The sequence below is a fragment of the Cygnus atratus genome, chromosome 9 (assembly GCF_013377495.2).
Source record: "Cygnus atratus isolate AKBS03 ecotype Queensland, Australia chromosome 9, CAtr_DNAZoo_HiC_assembly, whole genome shotgun sequence".
In the NCBI taxonomy this organism is placed as follows: domain Eukaryota; kingdom Metazoa; phylum Chordata; class Aves; order Anseriformes; family Anatidae; genus Cygnus; species Cygnus atratus.
In genome coordinates this window covers 1,050,406-1,077,238 of record NC_066370.1, presented here as the reverse complement: position 1 = coordinate 1,077,238, position 26,833 = coordinate 1,050,406, and the positions used below count along the sequence as shown (strand labels likewise).

Genomic DNA, 26,833 nt, shown 5'->3' with positions numbered 1-26,833 from the left:
CACTACTGCAAATTCTTCTAAGTGTTAAAATTAGCTTTCAGTAGCTTATACTTAACACTTTCTGCCCCAACTTCTCACACATGTTGCTTCATGCTTGTGACCCTTCCTTTGAAAAGCCACAATGCTCTCACACTTGGGATTTTAAACTCAGTAAGGATCAAAGTGCTGCCCATGATGTGACCAGTTTCCTCCATGCTGGCCAGGTCGCAGCTTTGCTGTTTCTGAATCTGGACTGATGCCAGTAAAGGCTGTAAGCATGCTGAGTGAAACCCTACTTTTGAACTCCTACCTTAATCTATTAAATAGCTTGATACAAATATGCTTTTATCAGATAGCTTATCTCATATTTGTTTCTGGTGCAAAATAATCCCAAGAGGTACTGCTTTAAGCACAGGCAGAACTGCTTCTCTGAAGTGATGCTCAATCTAGGAAACTAACTTTCCAAAAGTAATAAATTATTGAGGGAGAAAGCAAACGACGATCAACTCTCTACACATAGCAGCCTTAGAAACATGTCAAAAAATCAACTGCTTCTCAGATCTCCTTCTAGTCAAGGAACATGCTGTGCAGCTGTGCCGATGCTGCAATTCTCTGGGAAGAATTTTGAGGTTTCCTGAGCACTGACTCATCACCTCCTCATTTCCCCCTCCCAAGAATCACTAAAAGATAGACATCAATCTGTAAGTGGGATGTATTTATGCAGTTCTTAAAAACTATATCAAATGGGAATATAACTACAGAAAAAAAGAATACAGGTAACAAAAAAGGTTTCAATTAAGATGATAGAAGCATTTCTTTCCAATTGTGTATAATGTTTGATTTGTATTCAAGAAGTGGATTTTGAAAATTGATAACGTTACAAGGTTCTCCATTACTGTTGAACAAGACAGTCTGCTTCATTAGATCCAGAATTACTCATTAAGGGGGGCTTTCTAGACTTCTCCCTCTAAGTATCTTTATCTCCTTATTTTCTACACATTGAAAAGAAAGCTATTGTGGAAGCTCTGCTTTGAATTAACATTTATTCCATGAATACTGTAAACTGGGAAAAAGACATGAAAAAGCACAATCAAATTGACTTCTTATTGCCTTACTGAAAATCCATCTTTCTTTTGGGCTTGTCAGTCTTATTCTTATCAGTTCACAGTAAGAGTGGAGCAGTAATACTTTGGGGAAAAAAAGTGACAAATATTGGAATTCCTTGTTGTAAGTGATGTAAAAGATTAAAAGTGTGAAAGTATTACTAAGCATCCTGAATGTTATTTAGAAGTAGCAGAGTCTCACAAATATGAAGACAATCTATATCCTTTCAGTTAAAATAGTTAAGAAATCCTCTTTATCCATACGCCCCCTTCTACTGCTTCTTACCCACACCATTCAAGTACTTAGCAGTGAAAAATAAAGCTAGTGAAAGCAAAACAAACCAGATACTTTACAAATGTCTCATCTGTTGCAGAGCACCTTCATGTCCCTGTACTCCCAAGGTCTCTCATACTCTCTCATACACTTCTGGGATTAAAGTTACTGCTTTCTTTCTGAGGCACATACGCATGTCTCAAAACAAACATTGTTAGGGGACTGAAAAACCTTTTAAAACTGCTTTTAAAATTAATGAAAATTAAAAATAGTTTCTTAATAGTGACAGTTTGAGCTAGTGCACTGACATAATAGCAGTGTAGCAAAGCTTTCAGAATGAATTCAGGTGAACAATTAAGATCTTTTTTCCTGGTATCTGTCAGTTCTCAAGAAGTGATTTTAGACAACTCTGTACAATTCAAGCGAGTGGACAATCTTGTCAAGAACTTTTCTTAAAAAGATAATTTTTAGTAATGTGAGCATGGGTATACACATCTCTTCCAATGAGTGTGCAATACATTAAATAAAGCATTACATCTGCAAGTGAATTAACAGATGAAAACAAATTTAACAATAAGTACAAATATTTATGTTGTGGGGGAAAAGGCAGAAAAATCTAATGTGACTGTGTAGTATAAAATACATAAAACAAGTTATGAAAGAACCCTTTAAAAACTTCCCATGTTTTGTGTTAAAGGATTGTCTTTTTTTTTTTTTGTTGCAGCTTTTCAAGAAAACTCTATGTAGAATTAAACTGTCTTTAACTGATCCAGTGATAAATAACACTACTCTGTTCTGAGTTAGACTAACAGACTGCAGGCAAATGCTCAGAAAAAAATGCAATTAACAAAGGCTGCTTTCATTCCAAAGTCCTGAAGATTTTCTGGTCTGTAGCATTTGCCTAAGCACAGGCTATATATCCACAGATGCTCATTAAGAGGTGTTTCATGCCTGGAAAGAAAGTTGGGGGATACATTTGTCAACCTCTGATTATTATCCTGAAATGGAGAAGGGTTGAGAAGTGTACGGGAAATGAAAAGAAAGCAAAGAGTTTCCTGTGAGAAAACATTTCTTTTCAAGCCAGCTCACTTGTGTATTAGTGAAGTTACTACCTTTTGATGTATTTGCTTCAGCGTGACTTCAGGTATGGTTACAACCTACTTCTCAAAACAACCTGGTAGGGAAATAAACACGCATGTTTGGGGTAATATGATCGTCTTTGAACTTCTCTCCCAATCCTCTCAGCTCCAAGTAGAACTTCTGTTTAGGAAACTTGATATGAAGCTTCTTCAGCAAGCAAAAAGTGATTTACTATTTAGACCAAAAGCCTCTCTACTAAAAATAGAGTTGGGCACAGACAAGAAACATCCATCCTGCTGGAGTTGTTCTGAAAGTGTAACGCAATATTTGGTTCATAGGTGCCAACTCACAAGAGAAGTAACTTAGTAACAGTAACAAAGCAAATAAGCTGAAAACCAGCACCATCTTGGGAAGCTTCTAGCAATCTAAATGCATCTAGAACTCCTTGAAAAATAATCAATAAATATAACTTCTGTAAGAATAAAGGCAACATGCAAAAAAATCCTAATACATTCAAGCAAAAGGTGTGTAGTGGGTGTACATGGCAAGGTTTTGGTAGCAGGGGGCCACAGGGGTGGCTTCTGTGAGAAGGATCTAGAAGCTGCCTCATGTTAGGTAAGGGCCCCACTGCTGACCAGAGCTGAACCAATAAGTGATGTTGTTTTCGCCTCTGTGAGGACATATTTAAGACAGGGAAAAAACACACTGCGCCACACAGCAGCTGGGAGAGTGAGAGGAGTGAGGAACAGCCTTGCAAGCGCCAAGGTCAGTGCAGAAGGAGGGGGAGAGGTGCTCCAGGCGCTGGAGCAGAAGTCCCCTGTGGCCTGTGGTGAGGACCATGGTGAGGCAGGCTGTCCCCCTGCAGCCCATGGAGTACCACAGTGGAGCAGGGTTCTACCCTGCAGCCCATGGAGGAGACCACGGTGGAGCAGGTGGACCTGCACCGATGGAGGCTGCGGCCTGTGGAAGACCCCTGCCGGAGCAGATTCCAGGCCAGACCTGTAGCCCGTGGAGAGGAGACCACGCAGGAGCAGGTGACCTGGCAGGAGCTGCTGCCCGTGGGGGACCCAGGTTGGAGCAGTTTGCTCCTGAGGGATGGACCCCATAGTATGGACCGATATCTGGAGCAGTTCTTGAAGAGCTGCTGCCTGTGGGAAGCCCACACTGGATCAGTTCAGCAAGGACTGCATCCCGAGGGAGGGACCCCACAGCACAGGGATGAGAGTTACCAAGAAGGAGCAGCGGCAAAGAAGCGCTATAGACTGACCATAACCCCCATTCTCCTGTGCCACTCAGGGGGAGGAGGTGGAAGAGGGTGGATGGGGGGGGGGGGAAGGTGCTTCTGGTTTCTTTCCTTTGTTTCTCGCTTCTCTAGCTTGTTAGTAATAGGCGATAGTAAGATTTATCTCCCCATGCTGAGTCCGTTTTGCCCATCACAATAATTACTGCGCGATCTCCTCGTCCTTATCTCAACCCTTGAGCCCTTTTCATTGTATTTTCTCCCCCTTCCTCTTTGGGGAGGGGGAGTGAGAGCACGGTTATGGTGGAGCTCGGCCGCCCACCCGAGTAAAACCACCACAAGGTGTTACATTAATTTAAAATTACCTTTTATTTTTCACAAGATTTTTCAACATGTGCATTTTGGCACGGTAGACTTTGAGATAGTTTGCTTCAAGTTTCTTTAAATTACAAACAGTAGATACAGTAGGAATATTTTAAACATATTTCTTTAAAATAAACGGCAAGTTAAGACCCTTAGGTTTAAAAGGGACTTCCACAATTTCATTTTCCTGATACAAAATTCAAGTAACTTTAAATACGAGTAGAAAATTGTCTTTATAAAAGATCCTGCTATTAAAATTTACCATCACTGCGAAAATAAACATCTAATTTCTAGCATCAATTGGGTTCAATTACACACTTAGGAAAATAACTATTTTAAGTGAAGGTCACTTGGTGAAGAAAAGTAAATTTTTAACAGGTTGAGTTCTTAAAACAAATGATAAAACCATTTTCCTTAGCTAAATTATTTAATCATTACTCCATCTCTGCATTTTTTTCCCCTAAAGATGCACATTTCAGTACTTTAAGAAAACAGGCTACTGAGATGTTTTCCCTTAAATATATATACCAGTCTCTGGAATTATTGCTTAACCCCAATAAATGCATATGACATTCACTTTGTTTTTAGGCTGTGCTTTTTAATTAGTTGGTACCAAATATACACTCTACACAATTTTAAATGTGTCACTTGAATAAAAGACACAAGTTTCAGATAATTTTGCATCTAGGATTTTTTTTTTCCAAAACAGAAACAGATTCATTGTAAAATGCTTTTCCATTTTTCCTCCTCACCTACTCTTTAAGACAGCAAAATGGAAAAATAAGCAGGACATGTTTACTTTGTGACTCAAGGCTCAGAGCAGATATTTAGAAATTTAAAAACTTTTTTTTTGTTATTTAGCCCAAAGTAACCCTGCTGTCTAGGAACAGTAACTTAATTTCTTGTATCACCATCTTCCAGAAGAAAACTATAAATAAATGTTTAGGTAAAGAATCAAACACTGGTGTTGAAGAGGGCAAAATGAAATTACGGGTCAATAAACGATACTGCAATGTATCTTGTGCCATTCAAGATAGGAAGTCCTTCATGTAAATGAGTAAGTCTTCCTGGGTGCATGAAGCTCCATCCTTTCCTGGGTGACTCAATGGAGCAGTTGTACCTAAGAAATTTACATCCACCTCCCTGTAGCAAAAAAACAAAACCAACACCACACTTATTTATCATTACCTGTTTTATATGAATGAATAGGTTATTTATATTTATCCACAATTTAAAATATACTATTAATAGCCTATGATTAATAATAAGTTTGGTTTTTTTTGTTTAAACTATCCATACTAAAAATATTGTTCAAATTACACCATCTTCAGAGCAACATGTAACAGGCAAGCTTTAGCAATAATTAAGACTTCCCCTTGCTTTACTTTAGCATTCCCTGGATACCAACTCATTCAAGCTGCACCTCTGAGAAACAGATTTTCAGTAACATTACTGCAGATGATAGAGAATAGCAAACCAATGTTCATAGGTCCTGTTCTAGAACTGCATCTCTATCCAGGACAGCATGTAAACACTGCTAATTAAATAAATCAATCTAGCTGTTGGTTTCAAACTGAAGCAATATTTTCTAAAGGAATAAATTTGAGAAATATACGTATGGGTGTTAAGTGCAAGTGCAAATGATACAGGACACAGCCTTATAATGGTTAAGTTTCTCTACCAGAGAAAGCTGGATGTTACTGTTACTGCCCTGTCTCCATTTCCTGAGGGCGTTTTATTTGAATAAGTATCATAGCAAAAAATAATTTATCTCGGCGGGGGCGGACACGCGCCGGGGGGAGGAAAGTAGTACAGTTGAAAATTTTGGTTTTGTGGCTGACCTAATGAATTTTTTAAAAAAGAAAAGACTGTAAAGAAAAGCCACTTAAGAGAACTTGGTAATATTTAAAAAAACTTGAAAAAAACTGTATTTCACTACATTAAGCATTTCAAAAGTGTTAAAAGTGAACAGTTTTTATTAAACTCCTTTCCTCCACCATCTAAAGCCATTTTGACCAATTCAACTTTAGTGCATTAACAGGCATAGATCCCGCAACAGAGAAAAATTAGTTCTCATCAAAACCACCAAGAAATAAAATATCTCTGCTTGTGTTGCACATCTTTTCCCCTTCAACACAGCTCTTCAGTGTGTCCATTTGGGCTCTACTTTGAAAACAATATTAGACGCTCCAAGAATGACATTTTTTAAATTCAGTAAGTTTGTTGCCAACTTACTTGAAAATCCTCTCCTACTTTGTTGAGTGCAATATTGATCGTGAATGTAGAGGAGTCGTGATGAGGTCTGAGTGACCGCTGTCTGTCAGGGCTGTATTTTACAACAAAATTCAATAAAGCATATCCCTGAAACAAAATATATATAGTCAGACTTCAACATGCAAACTTCCAAGTCACACATAAGGTTGTTTTTTGTTGCTGTTTTTGTTTCTCCATTTGAAGCTGAGTTAACAGCACAATGTTCATCTATAACTACTGCTATGTTGCTTGTAAGTGTGCCGATCAACCTAAACAGGATACACTCATTAAAATACTTAGTTAGTAATTGCATTTAGAGATTATCTGCAATACTTTTAAACACATACCTTGGTATAATAGCCAGCAAATACTTTTAGTGTCACTGGTGCAATAAACTCTCTAATGAAATGCAGCCATTCATTATCCAGTCCGATTTGCTTCATATGAATATCATCGGTTGGGACATTTTCATAACCTCCAGAAATACGGCTGTCCTAATGAAAACACCATAAATAGTCTTGAAATATGGGCATGGAATGCTTCTGGCACTTCTACAAACATTCATGATTCTGCAGAATCACAAAACTGCAACAGAGCAGTGCTTTACTGGGCATATCTAAGCTTAGCATATACTAATCTCACAGCTAACTGTTGTGAGAAAAATTGCTGAAGTATCAATGATCAAGAACTGGATTTTTTTTTTTTAGAAGGTGAGTCAGTATTTGGATGTTCTGCCTGTAAATAAGAGTTTCACTAGGGAACTGGCTTTAATTATTGAGATGTAGATGCAAAAAGTTAGATCAGATCAGAGCACAGGCCCCAAATGTCATGATAATAAATATGTTAAAATAATTTTAAGAAAAAAGCATTTTTAAAAGACTTTCTAGAGGCTGCAACCTGCAGTAAAATCATGACTGCAACATATCTCCTTTGCAAGCATTTGCGAAATTGACAAACCTGTCTGTTTTTAGAACTTGGATTTAAGCAGTAGTTATGAATACTTTGAACCTGGTGCAAATTCAAACACAGTATCTCCTAACACCTGTGGGTAACCACTTAGAGGGGCAAGTCTGACAAATCAGGATTTATGAGGTGAATGAGTAAAACTTCTCTGAACAGTTATCAAAGATCAGCCCTAGATAACTGTTGGATAACTACTACAGCAGCTGCAGTACTATTAAAGTCTGAATTTGCTACTTCAAGGCGAATTGAGGAATGTCTCAAAAACTACTGAACAACAAGCTACATAGTAGACAAAACTAGGCATTTTTATACCATGCAGCAGATGTCTCAGGTCATTAGCATTTGTTGGAAAGTTTGTTTATTGCAGTACACTGTGACTTATTATAAATGTACTCTTAATGTTTATGTAGGCTGACACTTACTTGGTGTTTTCCGCCAGACCATTGTCCAAAATGTTCCATTTCTTCTACCAATTCATCACAGGCGGTGTCAGAAAATATGGGAAACCAAAAAACATCTGGACATGGCTATGAAAACACAAAATCTACATTCACCTCTTTTAGTGGAGTTAAGTTACAACAGTTACCTTTTATTTTCAGCTGTAAAACCAGCTCATGCCAACAACACTTTCATTTTTTTGGTCACTAAAGAATATCAGCCACTCTCTTCTGAGCCATAATTCAGATCTATTTAAATAATCAAGTTTTGTCTTTGTCCACAAGTGTATTTTCACAGAATGAAGCAAAAGCTATGAGCTACCTTGGAAGTTGTGACTCAGCTTTAACAGCTGTATCAGTGTACCCAAATATTCTGTGTCTTGGTTGGTCTAATAGCCTGAGTCTTCTACATAAGAACTATTAAGAAAAACCTGTTTCAAAATTAACGTGATTTCAAATACAAAAACAATTTATCCCAGCTTTTTAATGAAGCCAAGTTTATTAAAACACTGTGCCTAATTGTCACAAAAATAGTCATCCAACACTGGTAAACAATTATCTTAAAAGCACTGTGTCCAGACCAGTTACCTGAAAGCAAGCAGACAGACAGGAAGGAAAAAAACTTAGTATCCAGCAAAAGGCTTCATCTTGGGTTGATGGTTACCAGATCTTATAGAACCCATAGGGAAATGCAAACCCCAAGGAAAGCACCTGTAAGAGCTTGACTTTACTAGATACTAAAACCACAACAATCCCTTACAAAAATTTTATTAGGTCTTTTGCTAGTGGTACTAGCTCACTCAAACTACAATTTTATTTTGGAGAAGGCTCTACTTCTACAATTACATTATTCTGAACAATCTAACAAATTTTTTTGGACTTCTCTCATCTCAATTTTCACAGTGACAGAAGTTTAGTAGTGGTCCAAAACCTCAAACTGTTCAGCCACACACCAAAACAACATTTGCATGGAAACAGCTACTATAATGCCAACTTATTATCAGTCAATCCCAAAAATAAGACAAGTACTCTTTGTCTAACAATAGTTATACCCACCTGTTCTACTATATTATCCGTGAAGATCTTTGAATAGTTGGGATTTATGTAGGTTTCCTTCCAGTCCTGGAAAGAATGATTTTAAAAGATTAAAAATTCGTCTATTCTTTAAGTGATAGAAAAAAAGAATCATTTGTGCTCTGTTCATGTGCTCTACTGAAAGCACAAACAATTTCTTATAATCACAGAAGAAATGAATTTCATCATGTCTAAATCATGAATCCACAGCCTACATCAGGGCCATATCTCCAACTCCTTACTGCAGTCATCAGCATCAATTTATTGATATTGTCATCAAACGGGTGGTAGAGAACACCATTAAATATACAACCAATATTTAGTGCACAATAAGCAAATGTTTTCTGCGTAGCCTTTAAGTCCCAAGTACTTTATAATACATTATCTTTATACTTAAAAAAATGTTTAATCAATAATTAGATGCATACCACAGGATTTTCAAATATCTGCCAGAGGTCATTGTTATAGTGGGAGGTATTGTAATTGGCTGTGGAAATAAGTCTTCCAAATTCATGTCTGTTGGTGATGTACATGAAAACACCCTACACCAAAACAGAAAACGTCATTAGCAAAACCATCCATCTTAGCAAAATACTTGACTCTAATCAAAAACTCGATTTCTTGTTTACAAGCATTGGATTGAATATATCTTTCAAGCAAGTTAAACAAAGATATTCATAATGCAAAAACATACAGAAAGGAGAAAACAGAAAAGATTGTTTTCCAGAAAACCTAAGCAGCCACACCAGAAGTATCTGTTCTCAAACTGAAGATATCCATACAAAAGAAATATCTAAGCTTTAGTTTCTAACTAAAAAACAAAAGAACAAGCTAACAAAGTCCTAATGGAAATCAGAACAAGAAACATTATTTCAGAGTATTCACTATATGATCCTTCTGGTGAATTGGCCTGAAATAAAAAAAGGTATTGGCAAATACAGCACAAGAATACTCAGATCAGGGTGCAAAATAGCTGAGCACTTTCAAGTATTATCCCCTTAGTAAACATTGGAAAAATATGTACAAAATATGAAGTGTGGTAATACAGTTTTATTATTAAACTGTTAACAGAAGATATTAAAAACTCCCTTGATTAGCAATGGTAGCAGAAAATATTTTAAAAGAGAAATTGAGTATTCATTAAATTTACTGTTTTTCAGACTTAAATCTCATTTCAGAAGCATTTGTGACCTAGATTTGCAATAAATGAAGGCATTCCCATTTGGATATTGTTATTTCTTGGATATTATTTCTATGTTTTTGTCTGAAAAAGAGTTAAATTGTTAGAATGATAATGATTGTTAAATACGTGCCCTATTTTGGGCACCTATCAAATCATAAAATAGCTGCAGCAGGGAGAATAAGGAGGGTCTGGCTCAAGAAAAACAGCTTAAAATTACACTGATTTCACAGCTACCCTGTGTTCATGGGGGGGCCCTGGCTGACCTGGTAGGGATTTTAGCTTTATTCCTTCCTAGGCCTGCTGAATCAATCTGAGCTGCTAGAACACAGCTTCAGCATGCCATGACCCCAGGAGCACTGAGAAATTGTCCTGGGGAAATAACTAGCCTAAGTCATTTGTATCTGGTTGTGAAGAATCTGTGCTGTTGCAAATTGGAACCTTACAAGACTGAAGAGAAAGCTGTAGTGATATTTTATGAAGAGTAAGTGGACAGAGGAAAGTGATCTTCCTTTGGTAGAATAGCACTGCATGTAATAAGAACTAACAAATAAAAAAATAAATCAACACCTTTGGGGGTCTGAGCATATGGAATGTTTCCGAAGAAGGGGAGTCTTTTTCCCTTTGTAAAGTCTAAAATGAAGGAGAATCATCACATCAGTTTTCCGATACAGTTTCTTTCTCTTTGACCAAGTACTACTAGGTTTCCACAGTTACAATAGGGAAATAGCAGCCTTTGATCAAAAGCTGATATGCCTTTACAGACAACATGCATCTCCAAGCAAAGCTCAACGTACAAGTCAAAGCTGTTTCCACCAGCCCCTTCTTATCTGCTGCAATACAAAAACAAGCATGTACCAAACCATCTTACAGCACAGACTGGGAAAGAAGAAAAAGCAATTTTCTGATGAGCCAGTCAGATTAGTTGAACGAGCGCATGGGAAGCACAGGTCTGCAATAACTGATGCTGAGGTTTGAATACAAGAGAATTGGATGGGGAGGTTCCGAGGAATCAGCACAAACAAAGGAAATCATGCCTTGTTATTAGGGGATAAAAAAATTAATACTTGCCAACTTTTCTTGTTCAATTCAGCAAAATTATTTTTCAATGCTATAGTGTCTGGAAATAGGTCTGGTTTAGCTCGTATTTGTTTCTGTGCTGAAACTAGTGTAAATATCAGTAGAAATGTGGATTTACATACTCATTTTTACAGTACAAGTTAAGTTTCTCTCTTTACTTACAGTTTAATGGAAGTAACAGATCTCTGATAGTTTTAATCAAACTTTGAAAAATTAATGGGTAATTCACGTCCTCTAAGAAGATTCCTACAATTTCACATATCGCTCAGTTTTTTTTATACCAACATTGTCTATTATTGGTTTAAAAATGTATTAACTTATAAAATTGCAGAATACTCCAACTTAGTCTTCTAGAAGTTTCACATTCTATCAGAATGTGCATAGTAAAGATCTATGTGCATTAATAAATTTGAAGTCATACACAGCAGAGAAGTTGAGCCTTCTTTCCTCCTGTTGAGGTTCCACCACCAAGGAAGGTCTTTTAACCTCAACAGGAAGTTTCGGTATGTTTTAAATACATCAAAACCACCACATAGCCAGTGCACTGCCACTGGAAAAACTTCCGATCTGTTCTTCTCAACAACTAAAAAAAGTACACCTAGAATGTTCTATGTCACAAAAATTGGCCAGTACTTTGAATTAGAAGTAAAAATTTTAAAACCAAGATCAATTAAGTGAAGCAGTCAAGTGTAGCATGACATAAAGAAGCCTGTGTGCATTTAAAAGCAAGCTGCTATAGATACACCTTACCATTTCCCTGGCGTTCCTACAGAAAGCCATATCAGGATCCAACTTATCACGTGTGAAGTAGTTCTTCTCTTTCATCTCTGACCTGAGGGTTTGTCCCTTAATCAAGTATATATTTGCCATATATGGAATATTCCATACTCCTCTGTAAAAAAAAAAAAAAGCAAATAACTCATTTCATAATAATTCAGGAGTTGGACTCGATCCTCATGGGTCCCTTCCAACTTGGGATATTCTATGATTCTAATTTGTTGTCTATTCTACTAAATCAGCATCTCTGTATTTGCTGATAAGACAAAGCAAGTTTCAAGGCAATGAAGCTGAAACATTCCCAAGACATCTGAAAAACTACAGCTGGATATCAAGAAGTCACATCTCAAATGTGGGCGTAGGCAGTAATTCAATTTCTACAAAGTATTGTCATAAAAAATAAAAAAGGTCAAGTTCCCTGAAGAGAGTTTTAACTACACATGTACTTCATGTTTCCATATTTAAGGCAAACTCTTTTAAATTATAATATTATTCTACAATGGCAGATGGAAAAAGTACTTCTGAAACAGATTTTTAAATGAGTTGAAAAACTGTACTAAGGCTTCACACAGCTTGTCTGACCTCCTCACACAAACACCCACTGACCACAGCAGGCCATATATTTGTGTGAGTTTGGCCAATATCAACAACAAAGCAGTGCTGCTATAATGCATGCTTTGCAGATTCCCTCCCTCCCAAGGCCAGGCCTCCCAGCACCACGAGCACATCTTTCAGTGCTATTGAGAACAAGCCAGTTCTGTTCAAGCAATCTGTTTCAGACCTTTTTGTTCTTCCAAGGGCAACGAAAAGACATCACCACATGGGAAAGTCAGGCTTAGAAGACCTTACAGCACATTCATTTAGGGTAAGGACAAACCTAAAAGGCTACGGCAGAAAAATGTTTCTCAAGAGATCTGTAGGATATACCTGACATAATATACAAGAAGAAACACCAGAACAAAGAAGTTACAGTAATTCAGTCCCTTGTTGATTAAGCATCTGCCTCAAAGAGATGAAGACATTTGATGAATGCAGAGCTCATTTTTGACTAAGATTCCTGGGATACAGTTGTTTTTTGCTATTTGTTTTGCTATTTTCCATATTATACACTACCAGCGTAACCAGACACAATCAGACAGGTACTAGCAATGATTATATCCATGATGAATAACTCATCGTGTTTGCTTTTTTTTTTTTAATTTCAAGATGTGAACCTAGAAATTTTTTTGTTTTTTTTCCATGAAATAGAAAAAGCTGAACTATACAAATAACTTAAGGCCCTTCAGAAATAACACAGAAATAAGATTGTACAAAAATGTATATAAAAGTGTAAGAAAATGTTCCTAATAACCATACATGGGTGTCTTGACTTTAAAGAATAGCTTACAATTACTTACACTCTGTTCCCTTGGACAATATCAACATAATCTTCTGACCGAGCATAGTAGCCATCTGGGCTCAAAGCACCCCAGAAATTGGACCAAAGCTTCCCATGACGAGTTACAAGTGGAGCAATTATTTTTCTGCAAAGCGACATTGAGTAAGAAAACATGAACTGTGATACATAAACGGTATGTCAAAATATACCAGCTTTTCTCACCTCAGAAAAGAGCATAGTTAAAACGCCGATGACTGTCAAACCTTATAGCAGCTATTCTGAGCTTGAGCTGGACAAAAAAAGCATTCAGGCTCTCACATCCCAGAGACAAAATCAGTATACCAAACACAATAATTCCGATAAACCAGAGGTGGCTTGAATTTCCGTAATCAAAAAAATACTACTTACAGCACAGTGACATAAAAAGCATCACAATGTCAGAGACAAGAAAAAACAATAAAAATGGTGAAACTTCAGGTACTGAAGTTATTCCAGGTTGAAAATTAGCTTACCCAAAATTTAACATTGCATCAAAATAGGGAAGTCCAAGTGACATACCTGAGATACCAGATTCATTACCAAGAAGCAAACACTACCAGCCTAACATGGGGAGTTTCAAATTGGCAGAAGTGCACAGACTAGGTACCATGGCCATAGTATACAGAAAAGCAGGGTCTCCCACAGGGCTGGGGCTCAGTGAGGCAGCACTGGCACCACCAGCAGGGATAGCAGTGCTACACACTGCATGGCAAACAGCACTTCCACCAGGTGCAGCTGCCAAAAGCTGCTGCTGACTAAGTCACTGCTCAGTACAGCTTAAGAGATCATATTAAAACAAGGAGACACTGGTCATTACAGATGCTTCATCTACAATAAAAAATTTCTACTATTTTATCACATTTATGATTTTAAAATAAAGTAATATTACTGCAACACCAATAGTAAGCTATTGGTTCATGGTTTGTGGGTTTCTTGTTTTGCTGGTATTTTTTTCGTTGTTGGTTTTTTAAGCATAATGCTTGAACAACTTTGAAATCGTTATTCCTTGAAATATTGATTGATTTCACAAAACCTGTTTACACCATACCATTCTCTCCAGATCACTTTTGAAGCATTTGAAATTCACATCAGGAATTGTTGCCTGACAGGAACAAAATGCTTTGTGAATTGTTGGCCTCCAAGCCTGTTATGAGCCATGGCAATCAAATAGCACAGGTAAACAAAGAGGATCTAATTTTGCAAGAACAGACAGGAGCCTATTTTCACTGGAAGGGCCCCAGAGAATCCTTTCAAGTTGGAAGGCATTCTGTAAAATCAAGAGATATACTACACCTGTTCTGTTCTATCAGTAACTTTAAAGTCTTCGGGTTTGTCAATACAACATCTGCATCTATGCTGAAGTAATATTCACATGCTTTATCCTGGCGACAAAGGTCCCTAAAAAGACAAAAAGGAATGGTTAGCTTACTCATGTCCAGAAAAGGTGCACAAATGCCAGAAAAAAACACACCACAAACAGTTACCCTAGTTGTACATTGCATAAAAATTCCCTGTCATGTTATGCAGCAAAAGATAGATAAGTTTAGATCACAGTACTGTGATAAACTAAAAAAAAAAAAAACTAAAAGCATGAATCAGATGTCTTATACTTCTCTTTTAATAAGAGTGATCTCAAGCCTTCACCAAGTCCTGTAAGAGCTACTATGCTCTGTACTAATAGGAAACAAAGAAATCAGGCCACTACAACAGACACCTGGATACCAATGCCAATGCTCAGTAGTGGATAGCTAAAATATGAAATGTAAGCTTCTCCAGGAAATAACTGCACATGGCTGTCACACTGTCATTAGGCAAAGGTGGTGCAGATGTGATCTGCTGATTTGAATAGTAATTGAATCTTTACAGAGAATGAAAGGCAAAAAGTAAAAAAGGAATATATGTAAAGACCTTTTTTTGGTCATTTTGTGACATACAACACCACCACAGTTGTTACAGTGAAGCATAAGACAAATGCATGGCTGCTGAACAGAATTTGGACAAAGGTGGGTTTTTGTCCCATACACTATTCCCATCAATTACGATTTTGATTTTATAAGAATAAATTATTTGCACAGATTTCCACATATTCAACAGAAAGCTTCCAAACAGAAAATGAAACATTCTACCATAAATATAAGTCTAAGACACAGACTACATATCTATGTTTTTGGCAGAAATACAATTGCTAGGCAAAGATTCGTTAAAGTGAATTGAGCCTCCCTCCACCAACAGAGTAGTAGGAGATTACAGTAAATCAAAGGTACTTTTCAAGAAATTGAAACAATTCCTCAAGTCATACTAGAGCAGCAGCTTTCTGTCATGCAAATGGTATTATTGATTTTGTCTATTCTCCCCACTATTATTTACAGACTTGCATCAACTCCATCATAATAGCTTGAAGTGTTAAAATTATTTTACTTTCATGCTTTGAATTGTCTACAAACGAGGTTTTGGTTCAAGTTCAATTTGACTTGATTGTTTCTGACTGGTTTTCTGCAAAGGAAGAGTTCTCTGCCACTTCAGGAGAAGACAAACATCAGACGTGACAGGTTATATACAAGTCACAGTGATCACTGGCATGGCTCCCTGCTTATATCTCCTCCATTCCCTTCCACTACCTAACATAGCACTCAGATCAGCATTTAGGACATCCCTTGTAAGGATTATTTGTCAACACAACTGGGATCTCTTATCAAACTTTCCTATGCACAAAGGATTTCAGATGTGTGACTTCAATGAAGTCAAAGAACGTAGGGCGTTATCTGTCCATAAATTTAAGCAATCTTTCCTCTTCAACCACTAAAGATGTGATAATGACTCAAACCAAATTTTTAAAGTACCAAAGTGACAGAAATAGCATTCCCACTACTGCAGAAGTCACAGTGTTTGGACACAAACCCACTGTTTAAATCTTTGGTCAGTCTCCATTTTTGTCTTAACATCTCCTTCACTGACAGTTTTCTGTCTTATGAATACACTCTTATATGACTGCAATTCCTTAATCAGCACTTTCTCACATAATTGCTCCAACTTAAAGTGGCAGGTTTATTTCTGCCATAACACAGCCCAGCAATTAAGTCTTTATAGCATTTTCCATTACTAGCCTACTCCATTCAAAGCTTTACAACTACCGAATGCAATTCACCTGTAGCTTTATCATTAGCATAACTACAATTGTTAGTAGTAACCTTTTATATTGCATTTGACATTAGTTAAATTAATTCCAAAAATATTCAAGTATCTTTATCCCCACTCTACTAATGAGAAAGCTAAACCTGACAGTGACAGACTGTGTCAGTCCAGGCTTCCAGCCAGCACTGACCAGTACCTCCCCATAAAGAGCAAAATCCTCTGCCATTAACAAAGATATGAATGGAATTCATGTTTTTAATTATGAACAATGTGAAGAAACAAACAGAAGAGATTTGTACGTAGTCATAGGCAAACACAGCTGGAAAACTGTTTACATTATTTTAGAATTTACGGTCCCTTAGCTTTTACCCTTTCTTAATTAGCCAGAATTCCATTAAACCTGGTTCAATGTGTTTAGTGTTGACAAATCTTCTGTTCATCATTCACATATTAATCCAAAACAAAATACTAAATTAAAAGTTTCAGTTTAAGTTGTACTTGGACGTTTAATAATACATTGAGAAGTCTTTAAAAGATTTACTGCCTTAGTCTGGAATTTTAGCTGTAGTACAAGTCACTAATATTAAGAAAGCTCTAACTTCAACCTTTATAAACAAGAATATTAAGTACATTTTATCTTTATACCTATGATATATATATATTTATATGTGTATATACACACAGACTAAAAGAGGCCAAAAATGAAGGCTGCTATTGTGACCTTTTTTCCTCTTATTTCCTTCTACACAACACTGAAGACTGGATCACCAAATGGCAAATGTACTAAATGATAATTATCCCTGCATTTCTAGGTACTAATCAAATGTAAAATACAAGTTTTGTCTTTGCATTTTAAGGTCACTAACAAAAGCCTCCATTAAAACACTTCCAGTTTCAGGTATACAGAAAAAAATTGTATAGATTTGTCAAAATGAATACCACAAGCCTATTCATAGCAAATTCATGCATCTTTTCTTTAGGATTTCAATGTTTGCAAGTAGCTTCTCTGAGGGAATTTAAGTAATCTTGGATATTGTGGTGCTTTAAAGTATGACATTCTTATGATGTACGTTAACCTTTACAGATACAGAAATCCCAGATTACATTTGAAACTATTTAGTATGTGCATTCAGGCCACAGCAAGGAACAAGTGGAAAGTGCTTTCTAGCAATACTCTTATGTATAGTAATATACTTAATTGGCTTAAACCTTTGATGCACTTAAATGGCTAAAATCTTTAATGTACTTTCTTTACACTTTGCTTATAAACAAAGACCAAATGTTGAAAAGAAAGCTTGATTTTTGTACAAAACTTAGTTATTTCAGTGTAGCTATTTAGTACATGTAGCACTTTTAGTAGATGTCCTGGTTTCAGGTAGGACAGAGTTAATTTTCCTCCTAGTAGCTGGCAGGGTGCTATGTTTTGGATTAGAATGAGAAGAGCGCTGATAACATGCTGATGTTTTAATTGTTGTAGAGCAGTGCTTACACTAAGCCAAGGACTTTTCAGCTTCTCGCTCTGTCCTGCTAGCGAGCAGGCTAGGGATGCAGCAGGAGCTGGGAGGGGACAGACCCAGGACAGCTGACCCAAACTGGCCAAAGGGGTATTCCATACCATCTGACGTCATGCTGAACAATATATAGGGGTGGCTAGCTGGGGTGGAGGGGGGGGGGGGGGGGCCGGCTGCTCAGGGATAGGCTGGGCATCGGTCAGCAGGTGGTGAGCAATTGCATTGTGCATCACTTATTTCGTACACATTATTACTATTAATACTATTATTATTATTATTATTGTTATTAATTTCCCTGTCTTAATAAACTGTCTTTATCTCAACTCACAGACTTCACTTTCCTGTTTCTCTCCCCCATCCCGGAGAGGGAGAGGGGAGGGTGAGCGAACGGCTGTGTGGTGTTTGGCTGCCAGCTGGGCTAAACCACAACAGTAGAACACCAAGATACTTTATTGGAAGTACAAAGTAAAGCTCAGCAGATTAGTTTACAGCATTTTGCACTCGGAACTATGACTACTGACAAACCATGAGCCCATCTAGCAACACTGACCTCATCTAAGAAGGATCAGGGTCACGGCTCTTCTACTCATGAAGCTTTCCCCTGAGATCTTCTAATTGGTTACTTATTAATATGGGAACATACTATCTACTCAATTGCATTAGCACTGAGTCATTTACATTTTGTTTAGATATAGTTTGAGTTCACAATTTATCATTTTCATATTCCTCACAGTTTGGAAGAATGATTCCAAATGTGAACTGTGGACTATGAGCCAAAGAGAGTACTCAGGCCATCCGATGGACCCCTGTAAAAAAAGGGGCCTGTAATGCTCATTGACAGACTTGGCATCATTGCTGCCATTTAGCATGGCGTTTCACATCTCTCAGTATCTCAGCCATAGCCATTGCTTCTCCCAAAGAAGCTCCTATCACCCATTACTGAAGATGAATAAATGTAGCACCAGAATAGATAGAGCACTAACATTTAGTTTAGCATCTCAGACTTGGGTAACATCACCACAGTTACTGCGACTGGAAACTACTAAAGCAGATATGGGCGGTAAGTTGTTTTTCCTTTGCAACACTGAAAGTTCAAAACGCTGAGCCTGAAACCCAAAACCGACAAAGCATTCAGAAGCAGCAGCTCTGGAAAATCCAAGTCTGACACTTGACATCCAAGACACACAGATTTAATCCCTGTTCTTCCTTTAACCACAGCCTTTTTAACTGCCTTAGGGGCAGTGCTAAAAGAAGTTTGCCTGTGTCCAATCCATCAGTTACCAACACTAAATGGGAGCCCTGAAACCTTGATGTAATATCCTGACTTTCAAGAAGCAAATAGATGACAAAATGCAGCTCAAAAATCTAACAGTGAGGTCATTGAACAGCCCAACTAGTTCCAGTCTTTTTCCCAAAACTTTTGAAATCTTTCAGTATAAACTTCCATTAAAACATTCATATTCCCACTAAAAGCAGAGGTAAATCACATTTTCAAGGAATTCAGAAAAAAATTATTTCTATTGCTAATCATTTTCACACAAAAAAAAAAATAATAAAGAATCCCAATGTAAGTACTGGGGGGAAAGTTTAGAGAAAATAAACTTTTTACAAATAAAAATTCAGAGAAGTGAATGAGAAATTCATCTCTCTCTACTTCCTATTATTGCTTGTAAGTATCTCATACTGTTATTCTCCATTTTGTCGTAAATTCTTTAAAGATGGTTGGAATCTTAACTCCAAATAAGGCAAAACCACAATGATGAACCCAAGTGAAAATTTTCTTTAAAGAAGGAAAAAACTGTAAGAACTTGTAAACATAGGTTAAAAAAGGACAAGAAAGATGTGCTTTGAAGGGATATACATGGAGAGAGAAACTACACAGGAAACGTGCAGCTAAGATTTCCTTCTTTTTATTCTACTTTACCTCCTCTCCCCATTTCTGCCTGTTGTAGTATAAGGAAAGTTGTGCACTCCTGTTGCCAATGTTGCTGAATTGTCAAAACAAGTCTTTGCTGACTACATGATTTTGGGTCTTTTCCAACACCTATCCAACTACACCCCAAGGTCAGGAGAGGGTTTTTCCATATCAGTAGGCAGCAAGAAAGTAAATGCCTTTTTATAATTTATTACGTGAATGAGAAAAGTAGGCAGAAGTTTGCTGCATGGTTATGGGTGAAATTAAGAAGTTATGTCAATATAAATGTGAGCAAATAAGAGCCTCATTCATTGAGAACCTCACGATTTATCACCAGTTTTTACTGAGCCAAAAAGTGGAAAAATGAAGTAAGAAAATTGACCAAGTGAATTATATACTCAGAAGTATTCTCCTGGAAACAAACTGGGTCTTCAATTGAAGTTCTTTTCTTTTGTTTATTTTAACTCCAGGCAATGAATATAAACTGAAGACTGTTTTGCTGCTTCAGATAAACAGTTTTTGTGGGAAAGGTGCAAGTAAGGAGGCCAAATTCATTCTAAATCTAAATTTTCTCTATTAATACATAGTAGAACTGCTAAATTGGAAAAAAGAGTCAGATGGAACAAAAATATCAATCGTGGATAGATGCAGGAGAGAGAAATACATCAATGTCTGCAAATCAAACCCTTAAAATTTGAAGAATCTCTTATCAAGTTATTCCCACCACAATATTATTGAGGTTAGGTTGGAAGCTAGCTGGAGGGTTGAAAGCAAATAAGTTGATTTTTTTTTTTTAAAAGCAACTGCCTTTCCCGCAAAAATCCCATACTTCTGAGTAAAATTAAGATGTAGTTGACCCCAGAGAAGTTGATAAGAAGGCTAACCAAGCAAACTAGGAATGCAAAGGAAGAAGCAAATGACCTGAAACTGACCTATCCCAGCCAAAATGAAAGGAGCCATCAAATTATATCTACATTATTCAAATGAAAAATTCTACTACTGATGTTCATGCTTTATAAACACGTGAATGGCTGCTTCCACAGCCACGGCCATTTGTAATGTTTCCTAGAAAAGCTATGGGAGAGGCTAGGAGCTCAGCCAAATATCAATTTCTCAGTGGCTTGAGGACAGCAAAATCCCATTCAAACAAATTTCCAATAGCATCACGAAGACTAGTCCTTTCATTTTTTCAGCTGATACTGTGAACAGCCTATGCAGTACTCTTAACCTCTGAATATAACAGAAAGGGGCCTCAGATTTATTTCTCTGCTCTTCTCATTCATTGAAGACTGGGAGGAGAGATGAATGCGAGAATTATGAGAATAAAGCCTGCCCACGTACCACAGCAAGGTCTCAGTGGGATCCTGATCTGTAAGACACTATAACCTGATGAATGGACCTACAGGGAAAACCACGAGCAACTCTAGCAGTGGCCAGTGCTGCAGCCACTAAGAGACCCAGTGGCATGCAGGTCTGACACAGGACACATCCCAGGGTCAGATTCAGGCCCCACAAGTGCCAGGTTTAAGCCTAGAGTCAGATTCCCTAGCAGGAAGGGGGAGGACATAAGACAGTCAGTTGCAAGTTCTTTTTTTCTGAAAGCAGAAACTTGTACTAGAGCACTTCTAGAAGATCCCCATCTCTTTGATCCATAGGAAGAAATATAATTGTCACCTGTATACCCAGGTCCAGCTCTAACCATATTTTTACTTAAAGGTGTGGACTAAGCCAACAAAACATCTGAAATTAAATGCATATCAAGTGCAAGGTATAATTCTGTTGTGTAGAATCACTGACAACTCAGCTTGAAAGTGTTTTGGATAAAAATGAAAACATACATTTTTTGAAAATGCAATAATTAGAATTTCTACTTACATTTGCAACTACTACATAGTTACTGCTACATGTACTTTTCTGCACAAAAAGATTATTAAAGTTCATTGTATCGCATCATCTCTTTCATTTGAGAACGAAAGATTGAAAGCTTTTTTAAGTATTTAAACCTTAAGAGTTCAAGCTGGTGACAGATATTTAAATATATAGTTTGTGCTGAGTATAATGTAAAAATAAACTGGCATCTGTTATTTCTTCAGTCTACTATTGTCTGTGCCTTCATCAAAAGATGACAGACTATTGAAGTAGAACAGTCCAAACCAGAAAGATGTTTTCCACAAATGACCAACAGCTTTTATATTAAGCAGACACCATAAAATACTCAACAGTTCATATTTTATATCTAGGGTTTGTTCTACCACAAAAGCTCTCATTTCTACACTTTAAGATGTCAAATTGTTAGTATTTAAGATGCAAAGTAACATACATTAAAGATGAAAAATGTTAGTGTGTGCATAACTATAAAGGATTTATAAATTAGAAATTACATTCCCATGTTCCGGGCTTCTGCTTGACTCAGATTTTCTTCAGGTCCAACAATTTTTATATTTCTGATAATGTTCTTGGCTTTTTCCCAGAATTTCTTGATGTGCTTTTCATGGTAAACCTCCTGTAATCATGTTAACATTTTTGTAATGAATGAAAAGTACAAATTGCTGTGAAATCATAAACACAGTGTCCAAGAACAAATTGTATTCTATCCTGAACAAACAGATGGAAAACAGTATTTGAAAATATTCCAATATAGCTATAATTAAAAATCAAGCTCTTCTGTCCAAAGTTTTAGCAAGAGAACCCAGCACATCAGCTATATAAATCAAAGCTGTACATCCAGACCAACAATGCAATTCACGAACTGTTTATGCAGTATTTTATCATAATACTTTAACCCCCATCCTACAACCTCATAGGCACAGAGGAGTTTTTAAAGCACTCCAGAAGGGCTTCTGATAGAGGGAGCCTGTGCCCAGCCAGCGGAGGATGGCTCTTTGGTGCCCCAGCTCCTGCCCATGACCATCCCCACTCTGCCATCCCCAGGGAGAGAGCACCCAGCAGGAAGGAAGCATTCAGTGCTACCAGGGTGGCTGGGGATGAAGCCACACTCAGCAGTGCTCACAATAAGGAAGTTTGGAATATCGCAAGCTTTTCATTCATACCGCAACATCTAAAAATGACATTTTGCAGAATAGTAACATACTTACATTATTATGAATAAAGATACTGAGGGCCTCCTTTGGGTAGTCCAGTGTCAACAGTCTGTCTAAAAATTTAGGTAGGAAAGGAGTGGGTTGTTCTATGAAAACACCAATTTTTACTCTTGGATACTCCTAAAAAAAAAAATATTTTGACACAACCAATAATACTTGCCTCCTTTCTAAGGTTATTTTTATTAAAAAGCAACTAATATCATGCTGGAGTAAATTAGGCCACACATCTTCCCAACAATCAAAACCAACCAGCTCAGAGGTGTTATTGCCCATATTTATGTTCATTATTTGACAGAACAAAGATAATGTATTTAAAATTGCTGGAAAACTTCAAATTCCAACAACAGAAAATGGAAGTAGAGAGTGTAAAAAGATTTACGAAGTATTTACTTATAAAAATATTAAAACAGCAATAAGTGCGTAATGAAATACACCCAGAACTGCAAAGCGTATATGTTTTTTAGAGCTAACAAATACATATTAAACTTACAAGAAAACACAGGGAACTATTTTTTAAAGTAGTAGTTAAAGAATAAATACCACAACAACAATTTACTCATCTGTGTCTTCATCCAAAGACTGCAAAACACTTGCACACACTTTTTTTTAAATGCGCTATACCCACCACCCCCCGGCCACCATAAATGAGTTCCATGTTACTTCCCTGCTGATTTTGTCAAGACCTGTGATAAACTAACCAGAGCAACTCCCCTTACACCAAAGGATACTGGAGTTTTCTCCACCATATCTCGTATGAATTCATATCTTTTAAACTCCTGGTTTGTATGTGTTCAGTATAGAGATCATGACCTCTAAAACAAAACTACACTCGTGTATTCTTAAAAATATATTACATTCTTTGAAACAAAGAAATTTAACCTTGAAAGGCCTTTACTCTTGCAGAAATGCACTGATTCAAAGCTTCTTTGCACCTCTAAAGTAGACAGTCAGTCAATATTAACACCTGAACAACTACCAGAGAGAAAGCTTATATGTGTATAAGACTGCAAGTTAGTTTTCCTTGAGCAAGTCCACACCCTGTTTATCCAGACACTTCTCAACTATCAGCACATGTTGAGGCTTCAGTGTCACTGCCTACATCGGAAATCCAGAACACACTGGCAAGTGCACCAGCTAGGAAACATTAAAACACCAGCTTTTATCCTGACTGCTTCCTATTTACGACTTCATTTGCAAACCCAACACGCACTCATCCAGTATGCACTCATGCAGGCAACCTAATAACTTCCGAACAGCTGGTGAAGACGTGGACTCTGACATGTCCCAAAAGAAGCGATTGTGGTATTTGCTGGAAACCACCCCATTGTAACCTGGGTCAGAGTAACCAATACTGGTGATTGCAAGCAATGAGGGGAGCAGCCTTGCCATGAGGCTTACTGAGCTGAACAAATATGTGCTACCAATAATAGAACTGCTACAATAATTTCTTCTGCATATTTTTCTAATTCTAAACCATTGCCCTCTTTTTTTTTTTTTTTGAGAAGGAAGCAGGTTCAGGCTGGATCTGCAAAGGTTATAGGGACAAGCAGGAATCACTAATACTCCTGCAACATACTGAAGCATGAACTACTTGGCTCCAATGTCTACACCAAAAAACTCAGGAGCATGATGAAAACTAAGTAGTACATAAAAGACCGTAGATCCCTGCAAACTGTTTTCCCATTATATCTCCTCAAAGCAGAGTTCATTGATCTAGGCCCTGGCTCACCATGCTTACAAGATTCAGATTACACAGTGAGGTCAGAAAGAACAATTTTAATACCCAGAGCTTTCAGCAAATCAAGTCTGAAGTTTTGGTTCTTCCCAGTTATGCCCCGGCAAAAAACACTTCACAAGCACCCAGTCTACACTGGTGGATGCTATATTTTCTCTGATGGATTTTCTCATTTTTATGAAGGTCATATGTTCACCTTTTAAAGTTCACTTCCTCGACTAGCAGTAGGTGAGCTTATGATGATTTTTGGAAGAAGTGCAGGACAGCGTTCTGCACAATCAGAAGACAGAGTCCAGGAGCCCTTTTCACAGGAGGTGCCAATGAAGCAGGAGGCAGCAACAACGTTATCCTTGCTGCTCACACCAGCAAGTCTCCACATCAGTAACAAATGTCAGGATTTAAGAAGTAGCTCTAGGGACATTAAGTTTGTTATTCAATTTAATTTAGGTTACTAAAATTATATCCTACTAAGTAAGGCATCTACTCCAACTGCCTCTGGGTGCATCTTAGGCTCTTCTGCTCGCCTAGTGCAGACTGACCTGCAGAACCCACAGTGATGCTTCCACCCACCTCTGTCTCACATACATCACCCCAACCTTCACAGAGGGAAGGATATCCTCGTGGCCATGATGGAAAGCAGTATTGTTTCAGCTACTTGTTCTATACCAGAGTGCATCTGTTTTGTACTACTTCAGTCAAGGTCTGTAGGTAAGGCCCAGTCCAAAATGGAACAGCAACAGTCAATCAAGTCAAGAACCCATGCCAGAATTCATCTGAAGAAACTCAAAGCCCATAACATAGTTGGTGTCAACAAATGTGATCCTGTACTTCCTTGTACAGAGAACCAAGTAAGTTCTCAGGAGATGAGTGCATCAATGCAGAAAGTCAAACAAAACCATATGGGAAGGGCAATTACAGACCCAGAGCTGCTATTGCTTTTTTCTCTGAAGATTTCTTGTTAAGTAGCAACTAGCCAGGCCAGAACAGAAAGTGAGTTCTGAAAATGAAATATTGCTTATAGTCAGAAAAGCCAGAAGTAAACACTTCCACAGAGACCAAGGAAGAGTCTCGCTATTTCTGCTGGCAGAGCAAGTGAGGTATGATGTCCAAAGAATGAGTTACAGTAAGGAAGACACATTCCAAGTAGATGTACTTGAACTATACAAAGCTATCCAGTAAATCATTGCAAGTTACTCCCCATTACTGGCTTTAAGGTAAACTACTTCCCAGCCATGTTTGAATTGCCAGCACTGTCAGATAGAACTGAGATAATCTCTTTTCCTGAGAAAAACTTTAAATTAGAGCTGAAAGTGCAAACAATTTCAACAGAAATCAGTAGAATAATGTATTTTCAAGTCAAAATTATATATGTGTGCGAAAAGAATCTGAAAGTGATTACAATTTCAGCAGTAACTTTTTGAATTTATATCCTATTCCATAAGCTTCTTATTGTCCAGAAATTTTCACTTTGTACTTTCAGGGCCAAACCAGCCACCACTTCTTTAATTATATCCTCAATCTTCACAGCACTCTAAACACTTCTTCACATCTTCACTGTAGACAAGAAATGAAACTGCTTTAAGAATAATCTGAACATTCTTTTAAGTACAAGCCTTACATTTCCACACTGTAGATCTTAATATTTACTCTACCTAAAGTTTGCACAATTTTCAGTTTGTCCTAAGTTAAGACATTATAGGTGTCATACTTGGAGCCAAAGAGTTAAAACAAGTTCCCAAATATCAGATACATGCACATATGTATTTAGGTGGGTTTGTCCTATGAGAATTTCTGAGACTTCACTAGTATCTGTTTTCATTTACATTAGATTTATTTCACATATATTGATATACAGATATTTGTATCATCCTTTACAAGGCAAAGAAATTGATTATTTCTCTATATCTCTCAGAAAAGAGCAACTGCAAGCATGTAGCAGCTAACTGTTAATCACCGTTTGTAACAAATTATTAAACTGATGCATATTCTAGTGTTTTGGTGTTGTTTTTGTGAAGGTCTTTATTTAAAAATCTGAAAGATATAAAGAGCTTCCATACCTCCCAAAAATTCAAGTTATTCACTTGAATCTTGCACAATTCAGAAATGATTCATTCATCCTCAATGAACAGAAGTAAGGATCTGGAGAGCTTTTGGGGAAAGGGACTAGATTCAGTAATATTTGGGAAACCTATGTTAAAATGCACGCATGAAAATATTTC

The 26,833-nt window shown here is 37.2% G+C and overlaps 1 protein-coding gene across 2 annotated transcripts in view; it reads right to left on the bottom strand.

The window, feature by feature from the left end:
• Positions 1–4,026: 4,026 nt before the first annotated feature.
• PLOD2 (procollagen-lysine,2-oxoglutarate 5-dioxygenase 2) overlaps positions 4,027–26,833 on the bottom strand; it is a 50,708-nt gene continuing 27,901 nt past the window's right edge. Inside the window, exons 9-20 of one of the 2 annotated variants that reach the window (XM_035544694.2) lie at positions 22,874–22,999; positions 22,160–22,281; positions 14,514–14,618; positions 13,201–13,326; positions 11,777–11,918; positions 10,517–10,579; positions 9,195–9,308; positions 8,749–8,814; positions 7,678–7,782; positions 6,640–6,786; positions 6,275–6,400; positions 4,027–5,182 (exon numbers count right to left, since the gene is read on the bottom strand). In XM_035544694.2, the coding sequence (XP_035400587.1) occupies positions 5,027–5,182; positions 6,275–6,400; positions 6,640–6,786; positions 7,678–7,782; positions 8,749–8,814; positions 9,195–9,308; positions 10,517–10,579; positions 11,777–11,918; positions 13,201–13,326; positions 14,514–14,618; positions 22,160–22,281; positions 22,874–22,999 (1,398 nt within the window). In that variant the 3' untranslated portion in view covers positions 4,027–5,026. The remainder of the gene's footprint in view (positions 5,183–6,274; positions 6,401–6,639; positions 6,787–7,677; positions 7,783–8,748; positions 8,815–9,194; positions 9,309–10,516; positions 10,580–11,776; positions 11,919–13,200; positions 13,327–14,513; positions 14,619–22,159; positions 22,282–22,873; positions 23,000–26,833) is intronic. The other variant, XM_035544695.2, reaches the window with a different exon arrangement.